This window comes from Culex pipiens, chromosome 3 (assembly GCF_016801865.2).
Source record: "Culex pipiens pallens isolate TS chromosome 3, TS_CPP_V2, whole genome shotgun sequence".
Lineage (NCBI taxonomy): Eukaryota > Metazoa > Arthropoda > Insecta > Diptera > Culicidae > Culex > Culex pipiens.
Window position 1 is genome coordinate 111739212 of NC_068939.1, and position 20926 is coordinate 111760137.

General features: G+C 39.4%; 3 protein-coding genes across 9 annotated transcripts in view; 1 reads left to right on the plus strand and 2 right to left on the minus strand.

The window, feature by feature from the left end:
- Nucleotides 1-20926, plus strand: part of LOC120425934 (flotillin-2) — a 367849-nt gene that overhangs the window by 169479 nt on the left and 177444 nt on the right. The gene's annotated exons all lie outside the window — the stretch shown is intronic.
- Nucleotides 1-20926, minus strand: part of LOC120425664 (glucose dehydrogenase [FAD, quinone]) — a 148334-nt gene that overhangs the window by 111141 nt on the left and 16267 nt on the right. The gene's annotated exons all lie outside the window — the stretch shown is intronic.
- On the minus strand, nucleotides 35-19575 carry LOC120425661 (glucose dehydrogenase [FAD, quinone]-like). Its single transcript, XM_052709305.1, has 4 exons — nucleotides 19104-19575; nucleotides 18365-19031; nucleotides 1830-2080; nucleotides 35-1772 (listed from the first exon to the last, which is right to left on the minus strand). Exons 2-4 carry the CDS (start codon nucleotides 18784-18786, stop codon nucleotides 403-405), a joined length of 2043 nt encoding a protein of 680 aa, XP_052565265.1. The 5' UTR covers nucleotides 18787-19031; nucleotides 19104-19575; the 3' UTR covers nucleotides 35-402.

Genomic DNA, 20926 nt, shown 5'->3' on the forward strand with positions numbered 1-20926 from the left:
GATGTGATCGAACATTTAAACTAATCTTCATTGTTTTAGTTTTTATTTATTTATTCATCACCTCAATCAATTAGAAAATGTTGTCTGCAAAACTAAAAAAGTGTTACGTAGAGCTACTAACTTAAATAGTCAGTCATTTTATGCGATAATGTTAAGATCCTCTCATACTTTGCTTGCAACATCATAATGCAAAGTTAAGCAAGGATGCACGTTTACACTTTAACTCTTAACCTATATTGGTATTATGTACAATGATTCGCTGGGCGGACATGAGTATGGGCAACAATTTCCCTAAACTGTCTTAACTAAATGAACAAAAATGAAACAAAAAAATCTAACAATAGCAGTGGCATTTTGGTTTGTTTGCTGTTTGCGTTTAACTCTACTTAGAATCTCCAACACTTAGCTATCGGAGGAGGTAACGTTTGTTAGGCTAGCATCGGTGCTGGTAATGTTTTCCAGGGGGTCTCGCTCTCGCTTCCCTCTTCTGCTGTAGTAACCTTTTGGCAGCCACAGTTCTTTAACCAGATCGGCACCCTTTTCTCCGATCATGATGACGGGGGCGTTGATGTTACCGCTGGTAATTCTTGGCATAATACTGGCGTCGATCACACGCAAACCTTTCACTCCATGAACGCGCAGTTTGTGATCCACGACAGCGAATGGATCCGACCGTTGACCCATTTTGGCGGTTCCCGACATGTGGTAGATCGTCATCGTGTACTGGCGAATGGCGCAATCCCAGTACTCATCGGTGAATTCTGGTAAATGTTTGCAGTTGGGAACTTGCTTGCTGTGAAATCTTGCTCCAAAGCGTTTCATTGCTTGAGTTTCCCCGAATGCGATAGCTGCCTTGACCCCTTCACGGAGGACACCAACGTCATCGGGGTGGGTGAGATAGTTATGGTATAATAATGGGTAACGAAGAGGGTTTTTCGATTGCAGACGAATGAAGCCACGACTTTTGGGACGCAACATCATGGGGAATACTCCAAATACGTCCTGATTGTTGATTTCGCTGAACATGTAATCGTAAAATTCGTCCTTCAATCCGTGGGCTTTCTTGATCTGGTCTCCTCCGTCCGAAGGTGTCGAGGCGCTAGTCAACATGAACTCGATATCTGGCCAGTCGTCCGTTTGATTTGCATACTTCGTGTTGATGAAACCGACTGCTTCCAAGCCAATACTGCTGGTCAGTGGACCATCTTCCGTGACTGCGTATCGAATAGCCGAATTCAAATTCACCAACCGGTTCATGATCACAGAGATTGGCTGATCCACGCGGAATACCAAACCACCAACGGCGATGTGATCTTGCAAGTTTTGTCCCACCCCGGGCAGATCATGAACCAAGGGAATTCCAACTTGTTCCAGATTCTCTCTCGGACCAATACCGGACAGCATCAGCAAATGTGGCGATCCGATGGCCCCGGCCGATAAGATGACCTCCCTCGTCGCGTAAACCTCGTGCTTCTTGCCGTCCCGTATGAATTCAACGCCCAAGGCGCGCTTATTTTCGGCATCCATAATGACACGGGTGACGTGGGCGAACAAAGCTACGTGCAGATTTTTGCGGTTTCTAACCGGTCTCAGAAAGGCCTTGGACGAACTGCATCTCGTACCGCGTCGCATCGTAAACTGGAAGAACGCGAATCCGGTCTGCTGCTCGCCGTTCACGTCCACGATATCGTAACCCATCTCTTCTCCCGCTTGGAGGAAGGAAACACCCAGAGGTGTGAGATAGGGCACATCCTGCACCTGCATGAGACCACCTAAAAATAAAGAAATTAGATTATCATCAGCAGTATAGAATAGGAATTTCGCCTCACCTGTTGCGTGTTGTCTCTTGTTCCGCGCCAGGTAGGGATTCCGCTGATCCTCGGACTTTCTAAAGTACGGCAGCACCTCCTCGTAGCTCCAGCCCGGATTTCCGAGCGCGTGCCACAGGTCAAAGTCGCGCTTGTTGCCGCGGACGTACAGCATTGTGTTGAGCACCGACGAGCCTCCGAGAACTTTGCCTCGCGTCCAACAGCATCGATTCTCCTTCATGGCCTGGCAGGCCGTCTTCTGGGGCTGGGTTCTGAAACGTGACAGAAAGGACGAGGTCGCGTGAGCTTAATTTCACAAATATGATAAATCGTTTGTGTTGACGTGACGTAAACCTGCGTCATTCATCCCGTTAAAACGACCTTGGAGCGTTGATGGCTTATTCGTTTACTCGCTCCGTCTGCACAGTCAAAATATTGCAAAAGGGAACAAATTGAAAATTAAACAAACCAACGCGGCTAGCATGACTAGGCAAGTCTAGAGGTTGAAAGGCTCTTTTGGTATGGTTAGCGAGTTAAATTTGGCTATATTAATAAATTTGAACACGAAACTCCGAAGGTTGCAGCTTGGTCTTTCCAAATGACTAAGCACATTTATGGTAGTTTAGCTTAGGCTGAGCTGGAATGTAATTTTGAGGAATCAATCATTTATCTGATGAACTCGTAAACATGTCCAACTTTGTTGAAGGGTGAATGTGAAATGTATATCATTATTATTTTTTAAATGGGGTTATGGGACTAGAATCCTATTGCAGGCTGTTGTTTATATTTTGATCACATTTGAATGTATGTGTACACAGCAAAAAATCCGATTGTAAAATCGCATCAAAAAGCATGCACATCACCTTTGTGAAAAAATGCACTTAAAATAACATCCGTGAATGTACAGCAAAAAATATGTAATATTACACAAAGCCCATTTTTCGGACCAGGGATAGATATCGAATTGGTTTTTGCCTAGAAACGTCAAATCAAATATAAACAAACTAAATACTTTTTCTCAATCTGATTTATTGCTCATCGAATAATTTTACCTTAGGCACTTGTACTTAATGAGAGGCTTGTTACATTTCGATGAATGTGTCCTGAATGTCATCGCAATGAGTTCGTTTGCATAATTGTGAACGAACCTCCAGCGTTTCAATGTTAGCCGGATCATCAACGCTTTCCGGATCTCCGATGCGCTTTCTCGCGGCCAGCTCGGGACGTTAGTGTTGTTCCGGATCCGGTTCCGGTGTTCCGGTTTTTGATAGTTTTGGGTGGGCAGCTCGGACATCCGTTTGCACGGTTTTCCTGTACCACTGCAGAATTGTGGCTGGTAGAACCTTGCCCGGACGGCAGCAACAGCACGGAGTTGTCCTCCGGATTTTCGTGCACTGTGTTCGAGAGAAAAAGATAATATAAAAATTTTATTTTTAAATCGGGATTCAGAGTAAGTCACATACTTTAATCATGCTGAATAACTAAGGTTCTATACTGTGCATGAACGGGTTGCTCGGTGGGGCTTTTGCCCAGAATTAACCTGCGGTCAATGTTCCTGAATCCGCAGCCAGATAAGTGCCCACATTGCGTCGATGATTTACTGCAGCACGTCCGGGTCGACGCGCCCAATTCTCTTTTGCTCCACGCAGTTGTGAATCTGGTCCTTGTCACATTTGAGCAACTGGCCGTCCACCTTGCGGACGGTTTGCCGCAGCTGCTCGGCCGGAAAGCTTTCGGGGCCATCGAGGACAGCAAGTGGGCAAAAGCTTGCTTCTGTTCAAACTCGAAGTACATCTGGACGCTGTTGCCCGTTCCAGCTTTTTTTGGATGAACCGAGATTCGTGCTGATCCTGGGAAGAAGAAAAAAACACCGCGGTTTAGACGATGAAATTACGCAACAGAAGGTAGCGATCCATTCCGGTTGCAGCGCCAACTGCATTTGTAACTGCAGCTGCTGCATGTTGTATCACCGAATCGGACAACTTCAAGAACAGCGATTTTTTTCGAACTAAACATACCATTCCCAGATTTTCACGACCCAAGTGGTTCACCGGCCGAAACTAAATCTCCGCAGTCCGCACACGAATCGTCTCGCTCCCAGTTTGGAAATCGACTAGGCGTAAAAGAAGTACACAGCGGACTCGCCAAACAGCCGCAATTCTCAGTCTCCCGTAACTCCCCGCTTTGATGGACCACTTCCGGACAGCGGTTGCAGCTGCAGCCGCCGCAGCATTGCTCACGGCATTCGTGGATGTTCACGTAAAGTCCAGCGACTGAAGGTGTGCCGGTCATCCGAGTCCTACCCCAGTTTTCCTATATGTACATTGTACAATCCGGTTAAAATATTTTAAAACTATTTTTACTATGTAATTTACATATTACCTTTAGCTGCTGGGTGTTGAACGATGCCCACGGAAAAGACACGCACCAGAACAGGTGATTGAACCAGCTGTTTTAAACACTCATTGGGTTTCGCGACGTAGGCCAAGATCGTGCCCAATTGATTGGTACCATGACCGCGGACAAGTCGTTTTTATCGAGTAGTCTGGCTATCGTTCGAATCGTCGCACAAATATTTCAGCGCGGTCAAATAACGCTTAATAACGCACCTGTGACGAAAAACAACTATGATAACAATGTTTTCCCTTTCCTTCTTAAACAAACCAACTTACCTTGCTTCCGTGATAGAATCGATAGCGCGGAAGTCAGCTCATCGTCTGAGTTGGTTCGACTCTTGACGAGGGCGTTGAAGGAACCGTCCTTTTTGAACGCCGAGGTTGACCTGGTGGTACGGTAAGATGACTGACGGTCTCTGCAGGCTCCAACATTACGGGAACATCCTAAACGGAAGCTCTTGGCCACGGAATTTGCACAATTTCGTCACTTTTAACTGGAAACTACTTTTATGTTGACGCTTTCTTTTGATTTGTTGCGGATGGAGGAAAACTTTGACAGCAACTTGGAGGCAACACGCATATGCGATATTGAATGAGAATGTTGTTAATATTACACAATTTGAGTGTAATAGGTGTTAGGCAAAAACGCGAAGAGGAGTTCTATCAGAACTGTGTAATATTATAACAAATTAACTACACAACCCTTAATTACACGCAGGCATTTTACTACATTTTTAGCTGTGTAGTTGAAACAAGGATTTAATAAGACCCAAATAAACAAACAGAATAAACAAAGGGAAATAAACTTTATTCAATAATAGTAGTTTATGCAACAAGTTGCAAAAAGCGGATTTTTTCAGCACGAGTCGTACATTTATCCAACGAGGTTCACCGAGTTGGATAACTACGAAGAGTGCTGAAAAAAACAAGTTTTGCAACGAGTTCCATACAACATTTTTTGCAATTCCGAAAAACACCCATTGAGTGAAATTATAAGTTAAATTTTCATGTATTTTGTCAATAAATCGTTTTAATCAAAAAAAATGCTAAAAAGTGTTACTTTTCGAAACAAGTGCTGAAAAGTTCAACTTTTCAGCACCCATTTCAGTGCTGAAAAGTAGAACTTTTCAGCATTTATTTTGAAAAGTGTTGCTATTCGATTCTGTTATTTTTGGTACAGAAAAGTAGGCTATTTCGTCGTTCAAGAATGACAGGAAAAGTAAGTAGTTTCACGACGGAATTGCAAAAAAGATTTATTTAGTTTCTTTTCAAAATAAAACAAAACCTTTTCCTACTAAGATAGAAAAAAACGAAAAAAAAGGACCAGTCCAAAACATCTAAATTATGGTTTTTGAAAAAATATCATTAATAAGTTTAACATTGCTTATTTTATATTAAAATAATTACTGAAGGTTAATAGGTCTGTGCATTTAAATAAGTGATTATAAATGTATTGAAACTATCTATGCAATAATTTGCGATTTCAATTCAATTATTCACACCTTGTTTAGCTGCTTTTTGGTTTGTTTGCGTGTAACTGAAGCTTAGCTGCGTTAATTGTTTTAACTTGACACGATAATTTATGTTTCACGCCCGTTTCATGGATAATAATTATAACACCGACCAACAAAATTTCTGAGCAGGCTCATCTCGAGGGCAAGCATGAACCACTCGAAACTTTATGATAAAAGAAGTCTTTTCATCTAAATAATTGATCTTGCGAACACAAACCTGTCACATAAATCATGACATAACCTTGTATTTTTTCAATGTAGCCGCAAGCGATTATGCCGCTAAGTGCTCCAAATATTAGTATAATTAAAGAGCAAATGGATTTTAATTGTCCCACCTCCACCTCTTATGAAATGTCGCCCTCGCCCACCGTCAACCATGGTCAACAACCACCCGCCAAGTAATGGCCTTTGGATACCCGATGAAGCGTGACTATCTGATCAATTGCCAACCAAAGGCCCGCCAAAGGCAAACGAGGGGGACCAACAGCCGACCACAGAGAGTACGGGCGGATTAAAATCAGCTGTGCACTTGAACTCGTTACCGGCACACTTGCTCCGCTGGACGGCCGATTACCACAGAGCTTTGACTCATGGCTGACGATAATTTCTGAAGACCGGTGATACGCGTGAACTTGCTAACCATGGTGTCATCCAGATTGACGTACCGAGTAGCTCCCGGCCATAAGTGGAGACGTTTTTGCGTACACCGACATTATAGTTTTCCACATGGACGGTTAGGTTCAAGATCTCCACGATTGAGTGACTGATGATCGTTTGAAGTTTTTTTTTTTGCGCAACTATGAAACGCAATGGAATAAGTGAGAAAAGTTGCACTTGAAAATTTACTGACGAGTTCAAGTGCACCGAGCTTATACGAAAAGTTTTGGGAATGAGGTTAGATTTATGTAAGTACAAGTAAAGTTAGATTTATAATGCTTCAACATTCCATTAAATTTCCAGCGACAGTCATAAACTGGACACACCACCTTTAAAGGTTGGACAAACAAAAATGCTATGTCCCACAGTAATAGAGTGCTTCACATCACTATTTTTGTGTGACTTTTTGATTTTTTAAGTAGCTCTCCAAGGTTGCAAGGAAGACTATGTAACTCGAAGACAACCAAATTCAACATAAAACTATCACATCATCGAGTAATTTCCTCATGGACTAAATAACGTCCATATTAAAATATCAGTGCTAAATTATTAAAAGGATTTACTACTGTTCAAATATAAGCTCAATCATGAGCATCGACAATGTCAACTGAAAAGTCAAACATCGTAAAAAAATCAGCTCCCAAGCAAAAATCTGAGATCAACCGTATTGAGGCCCAGTTTTCACTTCTTTTACAACAGGTTCGATTCATTCCTGTTTCAGACTTACCGAATCTGAATCCATAATTTGCGAACCTCTAACTGTACATTGCTTCTTTTTTTTGCGGAGATGAGCAACTTTCACCCTTTTTGCTTGGCTCAACAGCTGCGAAATTGCTCGCAAATCAAAACATAATAATAATCCTCTGATATTATCTAACCTGTTTTCAACATGTTTTGAAAAGGTTTGAATCCTCATTTTCGAGAAGAAAAGCACAGAGTTTCTGACGTTTAACAATTTCTAACCAGGGCATCCTAAAAATAACAAGTTAGGTACCCTTGACCTGATGTATTTGTTAGTCAATCATCAAATTTTGCACGTAGGTGTGAAATTTTGTTAAAGAAAAAAAGTTTAAGTTATTTATGTTTCCTTCACCACTTCTTTTTTCAATTCCGTGATCAGGTCAAAATCAGGTACATTTTAGGTACATTGACTTTTTTTGTATTTCGTTTACAAACGTTTTTTTCGTTTACAAACCAAATTTTTTCACCAAAAGGAATCAAGCAGTCGAATAAAAAAAAAGATTTAGTTGATTAAAAGCATAAAATTTACGACTCCATTATAGACTAATTGAGTCGATAAAAATCGTTTCAATCTGTGTTTTTTGTTTGTTCCTTAATTAAATACAATAAAATTTTGTTTATATGGTAGGTGTGACGCTTGCTAATCGTTTCGCATCTCTGATTTTAACAGCCAGGTTAACTTCCCAAGTATAAAAGTGCATCATTTCCACACCTTGCCACATGGTTTTGCAAACGAGTACATTGTTCGACTGCACCAGTGCCCGTGTAAACCACCTGATGGATGCAGCGGCAAGTTGAAAGATTTGCATGTAAAACTAAGTTGTGGAAGACACGCGGCATCAGAGTACATCACCAAGCCCCTCGAGGTGGCCTCCGTTACGACCGAATCGAGCCAGAAAGTGGCGAAATTCCATTGCCCATAATCATACGATCGCTTCGAAATTACATCGGTTAGCCGCAATCAAAGCGGTAAACTTGCGCGAAAATGAATTTACTAAACAAAATTAAACCCAAAATGAGGCAATCGATAGGTTATCGTGGTGGTCAACATTGGCTCGGCTTGAAGGGGTGAGCAATATTTTATCATTTCTCAACTCTGGGTTGCCTCAAAGTAATATTTTATTATGGAAGTAACGCTTTACCTCTTCTTCAGAAAGAAAAAAATGTTCACTGAATGAAACCTTGAAAATATAAAATACTTTTTAATCCAAAATCGAAGCTTACATAACAACGTAATTCAACATTCGTTAAGGATTGGAAAGGCCCACGTAACGAGTGCAACGCGCGGTGACATTGAACTGAGTAGGTACCAGTTTACAGTGCCGTGGCGAAGTTATAATTTTAACTGGCTAGCTGCTGCTGCTGTCACTGTCGTTCATTCCTATAGGTTTTTAAACCAAGGTAAGAATTTATTACCGGTTGATACGTGCGGTTTTTACAGCATAATTACACTAATGGACCACTCCTAATTCCAAACGGAGTGACTTTTATCGGTGGAGAAATCATTTTGTTTCAAGTCAAAATTGGTTTTGAAGTAGCTCGTAGGCGATAGTTATTACTCTGACCTACATAAATTGACCAAAAATTACTGCGCATGCACAACCCGAGGGTAGCATTAACTTTAAGGGTTCAGTGGACGAATCTTTTCGCCCTCTTCGGTAAAGCTGTTCCCTGGAGCACGGACTATGAGCTCATGGTTTTTGAAAAATGCTAAAATCGTTAAGGGGCTGAAAACTGCCAAATACCAAAACACACCGATATTACGGGTTAAAACCTATGTAAAACTTCAAAGTCAATGCCGTTGCAAATATTTTTCAAAGTTCCCCCCCCCCCCACCCCCCCTTTACAATCGGTTCGAAAAATCAGGGGGCTAAAACATATTTTTTAAACTTCAAAATTCAGACAATTAAAAATGCATTTTCCTGTGTTTAAATCATTTTTAGCATGTCTGGGATCGATCAAAAATATTTTCTATTTTTGTGGAATCACAATGTACAGCACCGCAAAAAGTTTTTTTTCGGCGAGAAAAAAATCTCGTCAATAATTGTATATTTTGAAAACTAATGATTGCAAAACAACTGGGCAGTTGTAAAATGCACTTTAAAACATTTTTTATATTCAAATGTTTGTGAACATAGCTTGTTATTTAATCTTTTATATTTTTTTTATTTTTTTTTGCGTAAAATGGTTGTATGGAAAAAAAATAAAATTATTCAAATTTAGTGAGCACCGCTATTTTTCAGATCCTTGTAGGGTCCAAAATAACTCCCCAAAGTTTGGTAACGATTGGTTTAGCCCTCACTTTGCGCAACGCGATTCAATTTTCTATGGGAGTTTGTATGGGAAAACCCATTTTTTGTATTTTGATATTTATAAAATCCACGTAACAAAAACGAACTCGTATTCGGTTGCTCCAAAAAGTGCTCTACAACTTTCCCCAAGAGAGTATGGTGCTAACTTGCTCCTAAAAAAAGATACAGCGTCCTCAAAACTAGTCTTCAACGTTATTTTAGAGCAAAAAACACGTTTTAGACCAGTTTTGATCACGCTGTATCTTTTGACCTACGTGACCTACGCCGTGTTTTTTTTTCGCAAAAACCACATTTAAAAAAAATCATGGATCCGCACCATTTCAACCGATTTTAGCTGTCTTGAACGCAAACGAAAGGGTATTAGATAGGCTTTTAAGAAAAATAGTTGAAAGTTTCAAATATCTAGCCAAACATTTGAAAAGGTCGAATGAAAACTTAAAATGCTGTTTTGAAGGTCTCGGGACCAAAGAGCCTATGTCTAAAAATATTTTTATCGGATTCCTCGGAAAATTCTACATAACTTTTCAAAAAAATTGTGAAGTTATGTTATCAATATTTCGAGATACGATTTTTTTAAAAAATAAAAAACTTGTCTTTCGACACGCCGCGCGCAAAAACGGAAAATGACGAAAACAGGAAAAAAGTCGACTTTTTTTTACTAAAACTGTGATAACTTCAAAATTTAAGCGATGACCTATGCATGTTTGGGTACCAATAGTTGCGTTTTTCAATTACAAAAAGTTATTACCCAAAAATGTATACACTGAAATAAATAAAAAAGTACCAAATTCCTAAATACTAGGAATTTTGGCTCCTTTCCTTATTTCATAATTGGGTTTTTTGGATTACTTAATAAGAAAAAGAGGAAAAAATCCTAGAATTTAGGAATCTGGTACTTTTTTTTTTGTTTCAGTGTAGGTCATCGCTTGAATTTTAAAGTTATCGCAGTTTTAGTAAAAAAAGTAGTTTTTTCCCGTTTTTTGCGTGACGCGTCGCAAAACACGGTTTTTATTTTAAAAAATATCGCATCTCGGAATATTGATAACATTACTTACCATTTTTTGATATGTTATGTAAAATTTTCCGAGGAATCCGATAAAAATATTTTCAGATAAAAGCTCTTTGGTCCCGAGACCTTCAAAACAGCATTTTAAGTTTTCATTCGACCATTTCAAATTTAAGGCTAGATATTTGGAACTTTTAACTATTTTTCCTTAAAAGCCTATTTAGAAACGCTTTCTTTTGCGCTCAAGACAGCTAAAATCGGTTAAAATGGTGCGGAGTTATGATTTTTCGAAAAAATGTGGTTTTTGCAAAAATCGACGAAAGTGGCAATTTTTGAGACCACCCTAACACGGCGTAGATCACCCTAATGGCCAAACAAAAAAATACGGGTGAAATAATGAACCCCCAGAAAAATTTTGAGCCCGATCGGACAACTCGGACATGCTGTTATCATGGGGAATTGCTGAGTTTAAATATAAGATTGCTGTAAAATTTGGCATAAAAATCCGACATTTTGATCATAAGGATATACAGTAAAAAAAACCTTGATAAATTAAATCTGGGAATGTGTACATGGTTTATGCAAGATTTTTTTCTCAATGATAGCATCGACCAACAAAATTTCAGCACAGGCTAAGCTCGAGGGGAAGCATGGAGTTTGGATCCACAAAAACACGTGTACACGGAGAAAAAAGAGTTCCCAAAATCGTGAACAAGCGTTCATGAAAATGAGAACCACGAACAAAATGTTCAAATTCCATGGTACGTTTTTCAAATTCGTACCATGGGATTTGAACACTTTGTTCGAGGTTCCCATTTTCATGAACGCTTGTTCACGATTTTGGGAACTCTTTTTTCTCCGTGATACTTTGAATTTCAAAAATATTTAGACAGGGCTGAATGGTTTTTCTCCAAAGTATGCACCTGTTTCTGAGGACCCCAAACTTCGTTCTTCCCCTCAAGTTGAGCCTGCGCAGTCATTTTTGTCATTTATTGTAGGTCAGTGTAATGTGAGTTCCCACAGGGTGTAAATATTACCCCCTCTTCCTCTGGTGATTGCCGCAAGGTGCAGTTGAAAAAATACAAATGAGCAGAAATGGGTTTAATTATTGCAACTAATAAGAGTGTGATTGTATGTGTACGGAAGATGCAACCTTAAAATAAGCAAATTATGTAGAACAACGACAGTGTGACATCTTACGTTAAGATTGAGTGATGAATTCAATCAACGCACCATTAAAATATTTTGAAACACACTACCGTCAGCAGGGGCGACATTGGATCCGAGGAGTAAGATTGGATCATACACATTTCTGCAAAATTTGTATGACCCTATCTCATCCCCCAGATCCGCAATGTCACCCCTACTGACAGTATATTTAAATATCAACCCATAGAAGCGAAACCGGTTAACTCAGCTAAAAATCAGTCACGAACTGCAGCGATGAATCGCGAATGCGTTTTCGTTGATTTTTCTTCCGTTACATAATCACATCAGATAAGGCCGTTGCCGCGGCCTGCCGATTCCAACCAAATCAGAAACCGTTCCAGACGTTGGCCAACGCTACGGCACGCGAATCTTCACGAACTGACCGATAAAACATGTGCGGAAAACGCTCACTTTCGTTGCGAACCCCGCGAAGCCCACGCACGCCACACAACTACCGTGGAAATGTTGGCCATACCCGAAACAACGCCGAATATGTGTAACATATCAATCAGACACACACACACGCTACGTTTGTGGTATTGTGCATGTTTCTGTTTATGTTTGCGTGCATTGGGCATCGAAAATGCGCCCGAAAAATTTTCCGTGTTACGTGTCGGAAAACAACAGACATTTGCGGTAGCAAATGCAGGAAGCTAATGATTCCTGTTCGTTTGATTTCAACGTGGACTTCGTGAGGGCTAAAACACTATAGTGGGTAGACCAAGAAGCTACCACGCAACAGGTGTACACCTTCGGCACGTGTCTCTCTTCAAGTGCATTGGAAGCGGCTGTTCCGAGGTGGAAACTCGATTGAAAACATTACATAAAACACCTTCTAAGGTGGATTAAGAAAGGGAAAACGATACGCTGTTGATTTGGTCTATTATTGATTGGGTACGCGGCTGGAGAAAAATCATTCAGATTGAGTTTGAATTTCTAAACTTTGGTACACAGTCGGCTGAATTCGTCAATGTGAAGGTCGTTCGATCGACGCATAATAAAGTTGGGTGGGCTACGAGGCGCAGTGACACAGAAAACAGAATACTGACAGCTTCGGCAGAGACTCGTGATATCGAGCTTAATAAACGTCAACACTTAGCAAATTATTTGTTTAAACCTTTCATTGTATAATCTTGTTTTGATGTTAAAGTTTTAGTGTCAAAGGATCTTTTGCTTAGTACAAAATTCAACGTTTATTAGCATTACTAGGGTGGTCATAAAATGCCTATATTTTCAAAAACTTTCCCCGAACCTTAACAAGATGTAGGCAAACAAGTTTAACAGTTGTATTAAACGTTGTTTGATTGTAAATGTTTAGACAACTATTGCTAGAACTTTTGTTAAACAAGTTTGCTACCTGGGGCAAACTTTCTTTAACCCTCTACAGCCCAAATTTTTTTTTCGAGATTTTTTATTTTTCCCGTGTTCAGGAGGTCATTTTGAGCAACTTTTGTTCTACGAAAAAATTCACTTCTCTTGTTTTGTGTTTTTCTTGTTTTATTTTTAGTATTTAAATTTTCAGTTATCTTGTTTAGTTTATGTTTGTTTTTGGTAGTATTTGGCCTATTCTAGCACCTCCTATCATTACATTTTGCCTATCTAATTTTTTCAAGTTTTTACATTCACTTTTTCAATTTTTTACTTGTTTTTCACATTTTCTGCTATAGAATGGCACCATTATCATTTATATTGTAAACAAATGCGTAGAGGCTAGGACACTACAAAAATTACTGCATACTTATTTTTACTTAAAATATAGGAAATGTTAGTAAAAAACACAGCCAAAGTAGAGCCCTAAAAAATGAAATTTTTAAAAACATTGGCAAAGTCACATAAAACAAGTAAAACTTCCAACCCTAAAATTTTCTAAAATTTTAAGAGTTCTTCTGTTCAATGCATTTTTAAGTTCAAAAATTGGTTAAAAATGGATTTTTGGTGATTTTTCAGATTGAAGCCCGTCTGAAGGCGGGGTTAGGTTGTAGAGGGTTAAAAGCTATGTCCAAATAAGCCATTTGCATAATTGGCTAAAAAAACGGAATCGACGTAACACCTTATAATGTGGCCCTCCTAAACCTTGCGGTTTCGTCAACGGATCCACAGGCGTGTATCGTTCTTTTTGCGACAAGACTCCGCCTCCCGGGTCTCCTAAGTGTGAAGGTATGGCACGGGGAGAGGGCACCGAATACCTATATTAACACTTAGAATTTTTGCGTCTGCCTCGGGATTCGAACCGGCGACCTCTGGATTGTGAGTCCAGTGCGCGGTCCGATTGATCCACACAGGCAGACAAGCATAATTGGCTTAACATTCTGAATGCCTGAGAAAATTGTGCTGCATCGTGCAAATTAATTCTTGAAATGTGACAACAATCCCACAAACTCATAAATTTATCAAAACGAAACGAATTATGCAACCAGAAACTAAACCTGCTTCTGACATAAACTAGTGCATTTTATGTTAATATATCCTGCGAGGGTCTTTTTTATTTGTCCCCAATTCGCTTAGGGTCAGGTTGAGTAGCAACCAACGATCATCAGCAAACGTTCCGACAAAACGGTATTCACAACCTCTTCGTTTTACGAGTCGACTCAGTCAATTGAACAATATCTCACTTTCAGTTTTTTTTATTCATCTTCCTAGACTTGGCTTCTTCGGATAAACACTGGGCGGAGTACCTGCCAGCTCGCCGACCAGCTGACTAACGGTGCTTATTCGCCAATTGATGTTCGGCTTTCAAAAAATAAGCCTTTTGATCGCACCAAACTCACACGTTTTATGGCTGCCCATATAGCGATCAATGGGAATATAGGTCTCAGTCGTGTCAAGATTTCTACCGTGCTATTATTCTATTAAATAATACCAACCAACAGCAGCTAATCAACTAACCGTGCGGCTTTTGCTGGTTGGCTGAAGCTCACGTGCAGTGAAACCATACACACTTCACATTTCATCGCCAAGGTTGGGTCGATTTGCTCCGAATTGGTTGCTGGCTGCAAAAATTACTTCACGCGCCGAACAGGTGCCAAAGCGTTTTCACTCAGTCAATCAGACCTAAGGCGTTGGGAAACGTACGAATGAATTGGCTACGCTGCGCCGAGAAGACAATGAACTTGAGAGGAGAGCTTCCGTCCTCAGGGGACTGGTACGGCTAGATGCCGCCGGTCAATCAGTTTCAGACATATCTTAATTGACGATTTTGACCCATATTTTAAAGTTTCGTGTGATGTGGTGTTTGAAAGGCATTTCCAAAATTTTCTTAACTCGTTGATCTACTTGTTAGGTAGCAATTAAGTTTAGAGTTATTTTTTAACTGCCATCGCAATGTTTTCGCTTATAAAAAAATAAATAAAAAATAATGTTTATCCTCATACGATCCTTTAAGCACTTGGGGGCAAATTCCGCAATCTTAAGAAATGTAGTCTCGTCTATTGGATTATTATTTTTCTTTAATAAGTTACTTCTCCAATATAATTATTAGGGAAAAAATACCTATTCTTCGGCCAAATGACAATTTTCACTGCAAAACCAATCAATTTGTAATTATTTGTCTTGATTACACTGACCAACAAACTTGGCAAAAATGACTGCTGCGATATCTCAGGGATAGACCGGTTCGTCGTTGTTGCATACAAGCAAAAATTGCATGCAATATGTGGGAGTAGCGAGAAACACTAGTTCTCCAAGCAAACCTTGGAGAAAACCAATTAGGCCTTGCCTAAATATTTTTTGAAAAATTCAAAATGCACGTGTTTCTGGGGACTCCAAACTTGATGCTTTCCCTCAAATTTTGTTAGTCGGTGTTATAAACATGTTTGAAACAACTTTCAGACAATTATATGTATTCAAATACCGTCATCAGAGGTGACATTGGGTCTGGGGGTGAGATTGGGTCATACAAAAATGCTGAAATTTGTATGACCCAATATCACCTCCCAGACCCAATGTCACCCCTGATGACAGCATGTAATTTTCAGCAACTTACTTACCAGCAAGACTTGGTCAAATTAATTTGAATTTAATTCAATAAGTTGCGTGCATTGTAATGAATAATGTATTAAATTATTTTACTTGTTGTAATTGTAATTTTATTGAAACAATATTCTATTAGTTTGTTGTTATGAATTGCTCATTTTGAATATTTAACAATGAAATTTAATCTGAAGAATCCTTAAGTGATTGTAATGAGTTTAAAATATCATCAAATCATACTTTGTCATTTCACTAAAAGTACTGTTAAAAATAACGTCCACAATTAAGGTTAGAGAAAAAAGGGGTGTACACCCAGAACTGGGCATCGGTATACGAGATGTTTAAGAGCATGGTTCGGTAGTAAAATTGTACTGTGTGCGGACGGAGAGGATAAATCCCGAAATTACCGAGAGTACTTTACTCATGGGTTCATTTTCCAAAAAAGTTCATCTATCAAAAAAAAATACCGGTACCGAGACTCGAACCCAAGACCTTCGGCTTATTGAACCGTGCCTTTGCCGTATGGGCCACCATGGTTCGGTGACTAAGTGGCGGTCATTTGTCCATATAAGCCACTAGATAGGATGAACTCGTCAATGAACGAATGAACACGCGAGAGATCTCGCGTCGGAAAATAGTACTTTCCTCACGTGTCTTTTCGGGAGGACTATCCCCTCGGCCTTTAACTTTGGGTGTAGGGTTTGTTAAATTCCATGTGAAAGGAATAGTAAAAGGGCTTGATATAGAATCTTATATTTGAACAACCAAAAAGTGATATTTTAATTGAAAAAGGATTCGTTGCTAAATTTTATCAGATCGTGGCACCTACTCGCTTAAAATGTTTTTAAAATAGCTGCTAATAAATATCTTCAACTAATCACTTCCTTTTCTCTATTCTTTTTTCAGGTAAACATATTCGTAGTAATTACAAATGAAGCATCCATTCTTCATCAATCAAAAAAGATATATTGCAGGTAAACTACACCCAAAGTTAAAGAACGAGGGGATAGTCCTCACGAAAAAAAAATGTGAGGAAAGTGCTATAGGGACGTGGCGTTACATCGTGCTGCCATCTGGTTTTTTTAAGTGCAAGAGTGGAATAAAGTCGATAAAGTAGTCGGTTTCGATGAGAAAAAGTGGAAAACGTGGTCTAAAAATAGCGACGCCATCCCCCTATTTTGCGAGAGTAAAGATCTCTCGCGTGTTCATTCGTTCATTGAAACAGTTCATCCTATTGAGTGGCTTGTATGGACAAATGACCGCCACTTAGTCACCGAACCATGGTGGCCCATACGGCAAAGGCACGGTTCAATATGCCGAAGGTCTTGGGTTCGAGTCTCGGTACCGGTACTTTTTTTTTTGATGGATGAACTTTTTTTGAAGATGAACCCATGAGTAAAGTACTCTCGGTAATTTCGGGATTTATCCTCTCCGTCTGCACACAGTATCATTTTACTACCGATCCGTGCGCTTTATCCTCTCGTATGCCGATGCCCAGTTCTGGGTGTATCAAATCACTTTTAGGAAAAATAAGTGGAAAATAATAAATCAACCATATCTAATCAAGCTCAAATTTAATGGTGCTGTTGATAATGTAGACAAATGAGAATATATGGAGAGGCGAAATGTTACTCCCGGGTCTCAAGACAAGCTATCAAAACAGGGTACCAATCGAGCGACAAGACTTTGAAAGAATTAGATTGGACTCCCATTCAATTCCTTGAATGTTGGGGGTGGGGCAAAAAAGCAAAAAAGGTAAAAAATAAATAATTTACAGATAATTTTTCCTGCACAAGCTGAATCTCAACCCTAGAATAAGTAGTATCTATAGATAACTGTATCAAATCGTAGCTGAAAGGTATCCCATACCAATGCATTATGTCAATAAGCAAACGAACTGTACATGGATTATTACAACAAATAAATTAAATTAAATGAAATGAACAGGCCATAGTTTCAACTTGGTTTCAATATTTGAATGAAAAAAGTGTTTTGAAATGCATTATAAACCTAGTTGTGCATTATACAGTCTAGTTGTTTTGCAATCATAAGTTTCCAAAATTTCGAAGTATTACCGATTTTTTTTTGTGAGAAAAAAAAAGTTTTTGCGGTGCTGAACATTGCAATTTCATAAAAGTTCAAAATATTTTTAACGAGCTCAAACAAGCAAAATATGATTATCAATGCAGGGAAAGGCATTTTAGATTGGTTTGAGTTGATCAGACTTCTATTTCCATTAAAATTTTCCTGTTTTAACAAAAAAAAAAATTCCCTCTGATTTATCGAACCAATTTTGAAGGGGGGATGAGATCGGAAGAGATTTCAACCTAATAACCTGGTTTAATAATGTTCAAAGAATTCTTTTAATTAACACCTAAACTCCCAAGCTTTATATAGAAATGTCCCTTTTTCTCGAGCATGGAAGTCAAGATTCTAATCTAAATATGTTTTAACCGTCGAATTTTCAAGATGTTTTACACAACAGTTCAAAATTGCTGCCTATATACGCACGTTTATCCAATGTTTAACTTTGAAAAAAAAAATGAGATTGTCTAATTTTGGATAAAACTTCGGCAGCAAATTAACAGTTTAATTAATCAATTAAATGACTAACAAAAATATTGTTTTATCAAAGCCAAAGTTCCCTTTGATAGTGTCTAAGCGTTTCATTTGATAGTGAACGAGTAAACGAGTTATTTACGGGTGTTAAACTTCCAAACTATAACCATAATGATTGAAATATTAAACGAACCTATACTTCCAATCCAGCTTGCTTTTGTGCAAATACAGCGACAGGATCGGCACGTCGGAGATCTCTGTTTCGTGGCCACCCGCCTCCAACAGCAGCACCTTCCAGTCGCTAATTTCGGACAGCCGCGACGCTACCACGGCTCCCGCTGACCCGGCTCCGACGACGATAAAATCGTACTCGCGGTTAACCTCCTTCATGTTGAACGGTCGATTCTCGGGATCAAACAGGTCATAGTTGTAGTACGCCAGCGATGCAATCAGTATCGGTATGATGGCGAGCTTTCCCACGCCGACGATAGCCGTGGCCGTTTTGATGGCCGCCGCCACGGTAGCCGTCACGGCTGTCACGGCCGGAGCCGCCTTCAGAGCCGATCCTCCCAGCAGGGGGATCAGCTTGATAAACGGAATTCCCGGTATCACCATGTTGACGCACTCACTTTCGATAACAGTACACAAATTCAAAAATCAACAAACACTTTCTACTAAATCTTGGATTAGGCCAGTATCACGCCTCCCCAAATCAATAACCAAACACCATATTCATCATCGATTCATCTTCGTATTCTACACCGTGTCAAAACACACTCCTCCAAAGGTGCAACGTTCGCACCCGTAGTGTATCTTTCCTCCGATTAGCAAACCATTAGTCGTCTAAGCAAATCTGTAAACTAACAAGTGAAGAGAAAAAAAAATATGAAAAAAATCCCGCGCGAAAATGATGCAACCGACAGTTTACACACTTTGTAGTACAACACCGATCGCGAAAGGTAAACTCCGCCGACGACCCGCTCCGTTCGACGTTCGTATCGTGAATGAGGCCCCGCCAAACTTCAAACTTTTGGCCGCAAACCTCGGTGTGCATCGCGTGGAGTTCGCGTCCACTTCTGGCCGAGCCTATGCTCTCATGCGAGGTATACCTACCAATAGGCTAAAATAAATAAGAGAACGTGCAGCACACCAAAACCGACCGGCAGAGAAATCGACTGACTCGAGACTCGAGAAGTATTTTCCATCCACGCGGTCGACTCACGAGGAAAACTTGTATGTCAGAAGACGCATTGGGCAATACCGGCTCAACCGTGCTCAGCTGTGAGCTACAGAGGAGAGAACATAAACCAGTTTGGAACATTCTTAGCCTCGGGTCTCGTGGGTAGAAACTTTTGAAGTTTCTCCGATTTGATGCGCCAGTCAAATGTGCAATTAGCATTTAACGCATTTACATTCCATATGTTCCTTAAGATAATGTTTTAACTGAATTGCGGTTTGGAATTAAAATTATGTTTTTTTAATAGTAAAAAAGTTTAACTATTTTGATAAGTGCCTGATTGCTTGTTTTAATTTTATTATTTCTATTGTCATCCGATCAACGTGATCATTTGATAACTCGTCCGCTCGTAATTGATATATAAAAACTCGCTTGGATCGTCCCTTTCAGAAGAACCCGAAGAGTCTTCCACTAAACCTTTTTTTGCTAGGATGCTCCCGGCATTGTCTAAGTTACGTAAACAAAAATTGCATGAAAGGAAAAATGAATATCTCTATCAGCGCCAACGACCAATCGTAAATTCTACAGGTTGGTTTGCCGAATGAATTCGAATGCTCGTTCGCACCACGAGAGTGCACGGTCAATTGGGAGCAGTTTTTCATCGTGGAACCCAGTAACGCCCTCGGCAACCAAGGGTTTATTCTTGTCTGCTTGTGGTCCTATGATAAACGGTTAGGGGAAGGTGGGGCAAGACGACCATATGGGGAAAGAGGAATAATCGCTCGTACGGCCGTAATTTTTACAATTTTGATTATTTCCAGTATGAGGAATTGTTGCTAGCAGTGCAATTAGCTGATTCTACTACCACATAACCGCCAAAACGACGTAAACGCCACGGGGCATAAGATTTAATGAAGTTTTTTTTAAAAACCTTCGCTTTCTAATAATATTTGGAAAGTACAAAATAAGGCTTAGGGTTCGTTATAAGGCTCATTTTATCAAAATGCTATTTTTCCTAGATCAGTAGTGTTCCAACCAATGATTTGCACCTATTAGAAAGTATGATTTAACTTTTGGTTATTTTTGTTGAGAGCTTTTAAAAAATCTTGTTCAGGTGGGGCAAGTGTACCATATGGATTTTTAGTATGGAAAAAAATACGAATTGCTGCAACAACATATTTTATTGGGAAATAAATACAAAAAAGTTCTTAAAAACTGATAAACAATTGTTTAAAAAAAATGTCTATACAAAATAAAGTGATACTATGAAAATTTACTATTTATCATCTAAGTAATTATTTTTTTCGTAAAAACGATCAAATTTTTAGTAAAATATTATTATTTAACCTAAAAATGAAAGAAACGTTTCAAATACATTCTAATCTGATGTTTCAAAGTGATAGCAGTTCACTTGTTAGCAAATTAACATGTTGTTTCATGCATTGTTCCTCTTGCCCCAACGGGTTGTTCGTCTTGCCCCACTAGTTGAGTAGAACGTACGGAAAATCAAAAATTTTAAAATCGTTTTTTAACATTGAAAAACAGGATTTTTTCAAAATTTGTTCTATCAAAGTCTTA

What these genes read in the sequence shown, in the direction of transcription:
- LOC120425661 (XM_052709305.1), bottom strand. Translation starts at nt 18,786, where the DNA reads ATGGTGATACCGGGAATTCCGTTTATCAAGCTGATCCCCCTGCTGGGA. An exon ending in AAGCTGGATTGGAAGTATAG is followed by an intron (nt 2,081 to 18,364) that starts GTTCGTTTAATA and finishes GTCACGTTTCAG; the next exon opens with AACCCAGCCCCAGAAGACGG. An exon ending in CAAGAGACAACACGCAACAG is followed by an intron (nt 1,773 to 1,829) that starts GTGAGGCGAAAT and finishes CTTTATTTTTAG; the next exon opens with GTGGTCTCATGCAGGTGCAG.